This window comes from Onychomys torridus, chromosome 8, assembly GCF_903995425.1.
Source record: "Onychomys torridus chromosome 8, mOncTor1.1, whole genome shotgun sequence".
NCBI lineage: Eukaryota > Metazoa > Chordata > Mammalia > Rodentia > Cricetidae > Onychomys > Onychomys torridus.
The window spans coordinates 108265996-108277026 of record NC_050450.1 but is presented as its reverse complement, the minus strand read 5'-3'; the positions used below and the strand labels follow the sequence as shown (position 1 = coordinate 108277026).

Genomic DNA, 11031 nt, shown 5'->3' with positions numbered 1-11031 from the left:
CTGGAAGATGGGGAGATCCTGTACAAAAGGATGAAGGCTCCTAAGGGTGGGGCTCCAGTGCTGAGCAGACAGACTGGGACTCCAGGTGCATACCCTTCCATCACCAGGCTGGGTTGTACAAGCCCACAGCAGCTGCGCAACAAAGGTTTAATGCTGGATCGGTAGGGCACTGGGGTCAGCCCCTGTGAGTTCTCAATATTCCCAGAGAGCTTCCCCCATAGGCAGGTCTGCATCAGCACGCAACAGCCCTGAGGCGCCGCCACGCAGGTACTTGCCACTGAGGGCACGGATGGCCAAGCGGCCACACTCCCGGAACTCGAAGAGGAAATCTTCCGCCAAGTCGCCGTCGCTGCACACACTTCCGTGGCTGCCAATGTACCAGAACCCAGCTCCGCGGCCTGGGGGCAAGGCTGGAGGTCGGCAGGGCCCGTGAACCCCACGCCTCCCATTGCCTCCCTGCATCCTTTGTTCCCGCACCTCTGATCTGATAGGCGCCATCCCTGAAGCTCAGGTGGAAGACATCATAGGTGGAGCGGTTGGTGTCCAGCTGGTTGGATCCTCTGCGGTGGCAGACGAAACCATCCAGACCACGCAGCACCAGGATGGGTCGGTTGATGAGTTTAAGGATGAACAATTCATCTTCGCCTAAGGGAGAAGACGCTGTGGACCACTCCTGCCTCTACCTGTCCTATGCAGGCCGTGGACTTGGGGTCCAGGTGTGCCACTGCCTACAGTGGTAAGGAACCTAACAAGACAGAACCTAGACGTTCCTAATGTACAGGGGTTAGGGAAGTACCCAAGGTTCCCCAAAGACAGTAAAGGAAAAGACTCTGGGATCTGACTTCTTCCCTGATGAATGAAGTGCGGGGGGGGGGGGGGGGGGGAGGCAGATGCACTGACAAGGGGTGGAAAGCTGCCCCAACTTACAGAAGGCAGGGAGTGCTCACCCACAAAGTCACTGATGGCGGCCAGCTGCCCATTTTTCTTCATGCACACATAACGCCCGTTGCTGGCTTTAAGAGCCACCCGCCGGCCACGCCATTCCATTTCAAACATGGTGTTGGCAGAACTGGGGGTGGGGGAGGCAGACAAGATCTCAGAGAGAGAGGCGCAGAGTTTGGTCTCCCTGTCCTTGGGTTCCAGGGATGAAGTAGAAGCCTGCCCTCTGCAGAAATATCGATGGCTGATGGGAGCTACTCCCCCGCCCAGTGAACATCTGCTGTCAAGGCTGCTATCCTCATAGATGAGTAGTGCTCAGTATGCTAGTGGAGATGATGGTTGTGGAGGTGATGGCAGAAGTGATAGTGGTCCCTGTGTGTGGTGGTGTACATGCCTCCAATCCCAACACTCAGGAGGCAGAGGTACATCTCTGGGTTGGAGGCCACCCTGGTCTATATAGTGAGTTCCAAGGCTACACAGTGAGCCCTGTCTCACAAACTGAACCAAACAAGAAAGTGGGGGACGTTAGTGATGGTCATGTTTGTAAGTGATGGTAATGGAGGTGATGGCAGTGGGGGCAATGGAGGATAGGGACAGGTGCACTCACACTTGTGTGGCCGTGGCCTGAATGCCCCCATGAGTGACCAGGGTCCAGTAGCCACCAGTGCTGGAATAGAAAGTACACTTCTTTGTATCCTGGTCAATTTGCATCAGGAAGGTTTCATGGTCCAGTTCTTCATCTTGATTGGCTGAGACATTGATTCCTGGAGGGAGCAAACAGTGAAGCTCCTCAAAGCTCCTGGGAGGCATAGATGGGGAAGCATGCTTTGGGACACCGTGGGGCCAGAGAGAGTCTCAGCTAGACCTCTCATCTTGGGATTTGGAAGCCATCTGTTAGAGGCAAGGGAACTCTGCCCAGGACCATCCAGATACCAGTGTGCTCTTCCCTCACTCCCTGAGATAGTACCTTTCATGCTGCCAATTCCCATTCTGATAATCAGCAAGTAATCTGCTTGTTCCTGCTCTCTTGACCCAGGATTTACAGCAGCTTCTATTTATAATTCACCCTTAAGCTGCTGGGGGGTGTCTGACCTTCTCTCTGAGGTGACCTAGATCATAGCCAGGGACTAGGAACCAGCCTACCTCCCACACATGTACTGGGTATCCTGGAGCCCTAGGGGAAGGCAGGCTGCCCAGGACCCGCCCAGTGTTTGTGTAATGGAACAGACTGACAACTTTTCCATGTTCTGGTGCAGCATGCAGGCACTGAAGCCCCGTCCCACAAACCCATCAGTTTCCTGGCAACTGGTTATGCTGAATAGTGTGGCAGGTAGAACCTCCATGAGCCCCAGGGGATCAAGGTGTAACTAATGAGATGGGAGGGGAAAGCCCGAAGGTGGGGCCATGTCTGATCCAAACCTGAAGGAGGAGAGAGGACCAAACAGCAGCCACTAGTGGAGAGGGTGAAATCTGCTGCTGTCCTCTAGCTCCCAAAGGCTATGCCCAGGCACCCTCACACTGGGGGTCACTGCTTCCATGCAGAAGAGCAGCTAGCACATCCCAGGAAAGGAAGGGTCTAACAGTTTGTTTCTTGAGTTGGTTTGTTTTTTTAATGTGTATGAGTGTTTTGCCTGTGTGTATGTCTGCAACATTTGTGTGCCGTGCACTCAGAGGCCAGAAGAGGAAGTCAGATCCCCGACATGAGTTACAGATAGATGGTTGTGAGCCATCATGTGGGTACTGAGAATTGAACCCAGTTCCTCTGGAAGAACAGCCAGTGCTCTTAACAGCTGAACCATCTCTCCAGCCCTGGGCCCACAAAGCCCCCGGGGTTTTTGTTTGTTTTGTTCTGTCTCCACCACTGCCAACTTCATCATTCTAACAACAAACACTGGACGGCTGGCGGCAAGGAGAGCCCTCATCGCAGGCACCAAGCCTCTTGGTGAGCAGAAGTCGATAGGGAAGTCCCGATAATGTGTCTCCCATGGATGAAAGCTGCAGGCTGTAAGAAAAGTGGGCTTTCAGGAAAGCTTGCAGGGACACGGACAGAACCAGGTCAAAGAACCTTAGCTGAGCACACCAACTAGTGCCATCCATTGACTTCAGCCAATGCCATATACCATCTTGCAGGCCAAGGTGCTCTGTGCCCACATCACCCCACCTGCCTCTGCAGACAGAATGCCACCAAGACTCTTCCTCCTCATATTCACCTGCTTCTTGGGAACTGACTGGCAGTGGGAGGAGCACAGAATCCAGAATGATCTGGACAGTGATGACTTTACCTCCCTTGAGGGGTTGGTTCTGAGTATGAGGTATGTCTGCTAGGATTCAGGGAACGGTTGAGTCAGTCTGTTACTGGCAGAAGCAAATGCTCATAGCTGGACTGCCCATGAGCCCTACAGTGCCAGTGAAGGCAGACACAGCCTGGCATGGCTGTGGAGGGGCAGCAAAGAAGTCCAGTGGAGCAAACTGTAAATTGGTGGCCCATAAGCAGCTCCTAACTAGAAGACAAGTCTGGGGCTGTCTCTCCAGGTGACCAGGCTGCTACTCCATAGATGCTATGCTGGCCAGGACAAACAAGCCCAAATCCACCTCTTGGACTGCCTTGAACCTAATATCACTTCCACCCCGACACACAAAGACCTGCCTGCCTTCTCCCCAACACCAGTCCCAAGGCTGGGACAGCTGCCTGGCATCACCAGCCCAGAGAAGCAGAGATGAGCACTTGGTGCCTCTACTTTCAAGTCCTTAGTAGAAGACCCACACACACACAAAAGGGATGGAATCACATACAGGGTGGTCAAGAGGCTGAAAAGAAGTCAGTGAAATGTCTTAGCAAGTTCAGGTGCTTTCTGTGAAAGCCTAAGAATCTGAAATTGATCCCTGGAATCCATGAAAAGGTAGGAGGAGAAAAATCCCACAAAGTTGTCCTTTGACCTCTATAAGTGTGTCATGCATGTGCACACACATACACAATATTTTTTCAAGACAGGGTCTCACTATGTAGCTCTGGCTGTCCTGGAACTAACTGCGTAGAACATGCTGGCCTCGAACTCAAAGAGATCCACCTGCCTCTGCCTTGAAAGTGCTGGGATTAAAGGTGTGCACGACCACACCTAACTAATAATAATAAAAAGAGACTAAAAAGTGGGCTGGAGAGATGGCTCAGGGTTTAAGAACACTTGTATTCTTGCAGAGGACCTGAGTGAGTCCTGTCCTCAGCACCCTTATCAAATGGTCTACAGCCACCGATAACTAGAGCTCTAGATGATCTAACACCCTCTTTTGGCTTCTGCAGGCACCTGCACTCACTTGCACAAACCCTTCCCCATCCCCCTACATATACACATAATTTTTTTAAAGGCTGAAAAGTAATCCACACAGATACTATCTTACCCAGTGCCATGACCACCAGATCCACCGTCTTTTATCTTCAGTGCTGGGGATGGAACTCAGGGTGTTGTACACACTACCCAAGTGCTCACTAGAGTTATCTATCTCCCCAGCCCACTATAATCTCCATCATCTCCCTTATGCCACCATCCCTTTATTAACACCTCCACCACTACCATCACCATCTCCAGCCCTCAATCGCCATGTCTACCACTTTCACCCTCTATCATCTCATTAATATCACTACCAATGCCCCATAGCATGGCCATCAGCATTGGCACTCCTGCTGGCAGCCTCCTTCCTGAGTCTCTGTTACAGGCTATTCGTACCCTCCGTCTACCATCACCCCCTCCTCCAGGAAGTGCTCCACTACCACTGCCCCAGCTAGCTTGTTTAAGGACTGTGGACAATTTGAGCCTTCTCCAGGCCAGGTGGTGTGGTAGGACTACTGGGGTGGTGATGGGAAAGACCACATGCTGGCGACTCCAGTGCCTGTTGTTGCTTCAGACTGGCCTAAAGTCCACGACTGCAGCTGTAGGTCCTGGACAGGCTGGCCTCTCACATGGGTGTTCCTGACCATCTGGAGAGGACCAAAGACGCCCAGAGACTGGATTGCTGCAGTGGGCGGTGGTACGCGAGCCTCGTGGGAACTGCCCTTCCTCTGTAAGCGCTGGCAGGAAAAGGGTCTACATGAGTAGGAAGGACCTGCCTCACATCTTCATTTGAGCCCAGAGAACCCAGGTCAGGGTATGTCTAGGCACCAAGATGGAATCAACTCTACCTTCTAGCCTAGGCCAGGGTTACACCAGTAGCCTAGGGCCACTAAGACTTTTGGCTTCCTCATGGGGCAGTAGGAACACTATGTTTACCCCAAACTACTCAGGTGTCACACAAGTGAAGAAGCCAAGCCACACCCACGGGTGGAAACGGCACCTGTCCCCTAGAAGCACAGTCCTGGGCAAGGTTGCCTTGGCTTGTGTCTGCACACTGAAGGTAACAATGAACTCTCCCATTCTTGGGGCCCCTACAAGGTTCCCACTGGTCAAGGATATGAAAGTGGTATCCTTGCCCTGCCCTGCTCTCTCCCTTGTCTCCCCCAAAGACCAGAAAGTGGGATGGCAGAAGAGCAAGAAAGTGCAGGATCTCTCCAGTCTGCTTCCCACCTCCCACTGCCCTCAGACCCTGCCATTGCCTCACCCTCCAGTCTTAGAGAGCTGCAGTCCAGCAGTCACCAAATTCAGCTGGTATTCTCTAGATGTCAAGAGTGATGAGCACTTCTCTGAAGCCACCAGGCCTCAGGAGGCCCATAGGCTTATACTATATGCAGAAATTACCCATCTCCAATGGATACACACACCCAACCTGGCACATGTGGCGCACGCGCGCACACACACACACACACACACACACACACACACACCCTACCTTGCCTCACGGAGACATAGCGGTGGTTGGCAGCCACCAGTACCACTTGTGGGTGACTTTGCTCCAGGTCAAAGAGTTCATCCTTGCCGGGCCTTGTATTGCGGCCAGCCTTGAGTGTGCCGGCAGGCCCCATGGGTGCCAGGTAGCGGCCATCGCAGTCCTTGAAGGCCAGCTTGCCTGCCTTAAACTCCAGGGTGTAGCAGGCACGGGCTTCAGGCTCCCAGACAAGGTGGCCGTCACTGCGCAGGTAGCGGCTGTCATAAGACTTAAGGCAGTACCGCCTGCTCTGGAAAATGAGAGTGAGCAACGCATCCACACCCCAAGGCATGTCACCATCTGCAGCCATCTCGTCCTCCTGCAGGCACAGGTGTACATAGCGCCGACGGCTCACACTCAGCAGATGAGCCTGTGGGTGGATGGCCAGGTGCACAGTCCACAGCTCTGCAGGGGAAATAGCTGTAGCAAAGCAGGACAGTTGGTCCTCGGTGCCACCAAAGAAGCGTCCGTGTGGCTCTGACTGCAGTACCCAGCGCCCATCAGGCTGTGGCAAGACCAGGAAGCGACAGTCACGGCCTGGTCGGTCCGTCTCACAAGCCACACGTCCATCTTCTTCTGCTGACAGATAGCGGCCGAGGTGGCTGCTACGAAACAGCACAGCGGTGCCCTGCCCTGGGTCAGGCTCCAGGACCCATGTCTGCTTCCTCTTCAGGCTGGATGCTGAGGCATTGACCTTGAAGCCAAAGCTCTCCGCTGTCAGGTAGCGGTTGGCGTCGTTGACGAGGCCAAATTGGATCTTCAGTACCTGGTGCAGTCCGTTGGTTGGCATCTTTGAGGCTAGCCACGTTGCTTCAGGGAAGCTCTCTCTGAGTGTTCAGAGACCCTGTGGCCGCCCCAGAGGCCCAGCTCTGTTCAGCTGGCCCTTGGCCTCCAAGCCTAGCCAGTGACATGGACACTACCTGCTCCTACACTGCCTCTGTCTTGTGGCCTTGGCCACCCTGGCAGATCTTACATGGCCAGCGGGCAGCCGAGGGCGGGTGAGGGGGCGGATCAGAGATGCACCGGCTTAGGAGGAGTAGCCACCTTGCCTCACCCCCAGCTTGGATTTCAGTGGCTCCTGGATAGCACCAAGTCCAAAGCCTGATGTCCAGCAGGACAAGAGCAAGACTGGGCCACCTCCTTGTCCTCACCCACAGCTGACTGGGTCCTACGTTCTATCTTGTGGGTCCCTCACCTCTTAGCTTCTCTTCTTGCTGCCTATTGCTCCAGAGCCTTCCAGCCTCAGCTTAGACCCCTCCAGTCCAGCCCAGCTCTTTCCCAAGGTAGAAAAAGCTGCCCAGTGGAAAACTCACAACAAAGCGGCAACCTGATCACAGCCCTCCACCCTCAGTGGCCGCCAGATCCTCTGCAGGATCCAGTTACTGCATCTCTGATTCCTGCTGCCAGGAGCAAATGGCCCCTTGTAGCATGCAGCACCATCCTGGCCTGTCCCCCTAGCCCACAGTTCCTACCCTTGTGTGTGGCCCTGGGTCTGACACTGTCCCTGTCTGTGGGCTGGAAGGCAGCAGGAAGGGTGTAAGGGCCAGTGGTAAGGCTGGGACACCTTGACCCTGAGACGGGTGCCCCAGTATTCCTAATCCTCTTGGTTTGGGAAGAGCAGCCTCATATGGTGCGCTAGGGAGACTGTGTGATGCTCACAGGAGTATTGTGTGGAAAAACGTGCCTGTAGCTGGCAAAGAACCAGGGTGTGCCAGGGCTCCTATGTACTTCCTCTCTATGCAGGGAGCTCAGGGTGATCCAGCTTCAAGGGCCTTCAGCAGATTTGGGGACCCCATTACTGCTGCCCAGATCACAGGGGGTTACAGGCTTGACTCATTGCCTTTACAGATGAATATAGGGGGCTGTGTGGGGCACAGTCTTCCCTATGTTTCCAAAAGTGCCCCCATGGAATCCAAGAGTGGGGGATGGGATGTGCAGTTCAGGAGATGCTGGAAGCTGGCCACACATGACCTCGGGCTCCTTTTTATCCCTGAGACCACCTGACTGTACCCTCATCTTGGAGAGCTTTAGTGGCCCTGCTCAGTTTTACCCTGCTTCCCTGTGTGTTGCACCTGCCTGAGGGGACCAGAGCCAAGCAGGAAACTGGATCTGCCCATCCTGGGCCTGAGCCAGAACTGGTGTCTTCTTCCTCCTAACAGTGTGTGACTATTGTGGACTGGGAAGCCCATAACAGTGTGTGAAGGCCTTCCTGGGGGTCAGTAATAGGAGGACGTGGAGCACTTCCAGCCACGGCCCAGTCCTGCCATCTTCCTAGGCCCTCTACCCCTGAGTGACCCTGGTAGGGACTTATACAGGGGCAGACTGGCACAGGTGTCTGTGTTTAAGAAGTATGCAGAGGGTGAGGAAGATCCATCCCACAGATGGAAACACTGAGGAACTAAGGGAGCTGCTCTCAACAGAGGGCTCAGGGTGGGATTCATGAATGATTGTCACATGCTAACCGCTCTGGTCTCAGCTCTCTCTGCTTTATTCACATCTGTGACCCACACACGTGTGAGGCACCATCTGAAAGTGTGATCAGGCTGTGTGCCAAATACTGCCCTAGAGACAGTCTGGGGTGACATGATGTCCATGCAAAAGCCCCCAGTTGCCAGGCTGGTATCCATACTGAGAAGTGTCCCTGGCTTGGAGCAGGCTCACATCAATCAGGTCCCGAGGGACTAGTTAGGTTGGTGGGGGGGGGGGGGCGCTGAGGGCCAGCTGTGCCCTAGCCTCACCTAGCCAGGCTGCAGAAGGTCCCTGTGAGCCTTGTCCTTCTGATTGGCATAATGGCTTCATTAGCCTGACGTGCTGGCAGGATTCACCGGCATCAGGTGCCTAGTGGGAGGAGGCCTGGCCGCCAGGCGCTAAGTGGCCTGGCTCTGGACAGTCTCTTGGTAATACAGCCAGAAGTGTGTGGCTGCTTAATTTTGGAACACTCTCCCCAACAACCCCAGGTGGAGCAAAACTATTGGTATTTGTATGATGTGAGGCCTGCTGGGCCCAGGGTGTGTGAGGAGGGTTTGTTGCAGGGAGGCAGCTTTCTTGGGTTTCCTCCATTGCTCTCTCCAAAGCCTATAGTTCACTGCCCACTAAGGATCCCGTGAGGGGTTCTATCACAGAATAGGTGATTCTTCGGTGTCTGACTGATGCTAGGTCTAGTCCCTGTGTAATGAGCTGTGGTTTTGTGGGGAGTCGGAATACTGTTGGCAGGTCTGGGTATTGAGTGTGTCTGTGTTGGTGTGTGTGACGGTTCACAGCGAGAGGGGCTGGGCCGAGTCACTGTGGTCACCTGGTGCGTCAGACCAGCCTCTGGAGATGCTGCCCTAGACACCAGCTGAGATGTATGCTGGCATAACAGTCAGGCTCGGCACTGTCTAAAGGATCCCCTATCCAGGGTGTAGGTCATATCCCAGCTATACACAAGTCTATGGCAGGCTGGGTTCTCCTGCCTGTCTTCAAGGTACTTAGATGATAGAAAGCATACCTTTTTTCTTTCTTTTTAAATTTTTATTCATTCATTCAAGTTTTATGCGTGTTGGTATTTGGCCTGCGTGTCTGTCCATGTGAAGGTGTCAGATCCACTGGAACTGGAGTTACACAAAGCTGTAAACTGCCCTGTGGGTATTGGGGACTGAACCTGGGTCCTTTGGAAGAGCAGCCAGTGCTCTTAACCACTGAGCCATCTCTCCAGCCCCAATGCACACTTTTTTTTTCTTCATTTTTTGAGACAGAGTTTCTCAGTTGTAAACCAGGCTGGCTTCAAACTCACAGAGATCAGACCATCAGACCAACTCTGCCTCCCAAGTGCTGGGATTAAAGGTGTGTGCCACCACTGCTTGGCATGCACACCTCTTATTTTGGGTTCACATATGTGTCTGCACTATGGGCTGTCCAGGCTGCACCCTGGGAACATCCCCTCTAGGATCTCCTCTGTCCACCCTGAACCCAGAGGGGAAGATAGTATGCCCCAAGTATGGCTGTCTGATGCTATTGCACCAGGTCTGGGCACAGATGCCAAGCTACCTGATGCACCAACTTCAGCATGGATGTCTTGGGGGAGGAGCACCTTTGATGGACTCTGAGAGGCCATTGGGGTGAGCAATGCCCCAACCTCTACTTCAGAGAGCAGCCCACTGTGAGTGGACCAGCAGTGAGTGCACCATTCTAATCATAGCTGGGTCTCAGAGGCAGGGGTCACCTCAGCTGTTAGTCTGACTATGGCAAGATTAGGGTTTGCCCTTCTCAATGAGTCCAGTTGGGCGTCAGGGGCAGAGAGTGCCCTGAAGGCTTCCAGACTCAAGGTGTTGTTCACCACACACCTAGCTTTTAGGAGACATTTCTCAGAGCTGGGGGATGGGTTTCCCTGACCACTAAAGGACCTCTTTGCCCTATTCCCCAAGCTGGCCCCCAATAGTGTTAATAGTACCCCAGAACCCAGATAACTCCCCATCCCCATCCAGATTAGCCTAATCTGGGGCTCCTGCCAGCATGCTGCCTACTGCCATGGCAACTAGCATGTGGGCCAGGCTTGGTGCCCAGCAGTACTGATGCTCATGGTGTGAGCTGGCACAGGCCTGTCAGTCAGTGCAGGGATGATGGTGTGAGCTGGCACAAGTGCAGGGATGGGTGTTCCCCCCACTCCCCTTGATGGCCCAGAGCCTTGGAATGTGGGAAACAGCTGGGCAGACCTGTGGCTAAGGGCTGACCTTTCACAGCCCTTCAGGGAAACCAGGAAACCCCGGCCCTTAGCCCTTCCATACATGCTCGCCATCCACACCTCTCAGCTGCTGCTAAGGTTCAGATCTCGGCTCCATCAACCGCTGTAGCCAACCCCTTCCTGGTCTTCCAGGCTCCTTGGCCCTGCAGAAAGGGCAGGCTACCCAACTGGCACCATGCTGCTCAGCACTACCCACAACCTTGATTTCCTCATCTTTGTGCAGGGCACCTGCTGCTGCCCGGGGTCCGGTTTGGCAGAGGCCCAAGCCCTGCCCCTGCTGTACTCTCCCTCCCTGGGCTCCTGAATCAATTTTTCATGCTTGGCTCTGCAGTTCCACTTACACACAGCGAGGGGGGAGGGGCCTCGCTTTATTTACTCTGTCTAGGTTCACTTACTGAGGCCTGCAGACCTGGTTTAGGGTAACAGGCTTTGCTCAACAAGGGAGGGTCAAGTTAGAAAGAAGAGCATGGGCGGAGTTTCTTGACTGCACAGTGAGCACCTCCCTCCCCTCCCCTCCC

The 11031-nt window shown here is 54.1% G+C and overlaps 1 protein-coding gene across 1 annotated transcript; it reads right to left on the bottom strand.

Annotated features, from left to right (window-relative positions):
- Positions 1 to 128: 128 nt before the first annotated feature.
- On the bottom strand, positions 129 to 6739 carry Fscn2 (fascin actin-bundling protein 2, retinal). The gene is made up of 5 exons (XM_036197021.1): positions 5758 to 6739; positions 1547 to 1703; positions 948 to 1069; positions 478 to 645; positions 129 to 398 (listed from the first exon to the last, which is right to left on the bottom strand). The coding sequence occupies exons 1-5, from the start codon at positions 6581 to 6583 to the stop codon at positions 193 to 195; spliced, it is 1479 nt and encodes a 492-aa protein (XP_036052914.1). The 5' UTR covers positions 6584 to 6739; the 3' UTR covers positions 129 to 192.
- Between the last annotated feature and the right edge of the window lie 4292 nt (positions 6740 to 11031).

Coding starts and splice junctions, on each gene's coding strand:
- Fscn2 (XM_036197021.1), bottom strand. CDS start 6,583: ATGCCAACCAACGGACTGCACCAGGTACTGAAGATCCAATTTGGCCTC. Junction 1,704..5,757: donor CTATGTCTCCGTGAGGCAAG/GTAGGGTGTGTG, acceptor TGCTCCCTCCAG/GAATCAATGTCTCAGCCAAT. Junction 1,070..1,546: donor CAGGCCACGGCCACACAAGT/GTGAGTGCACCT, acceptor CCCCACCCCCAG/TTCTGCCAACACCATGTTTG.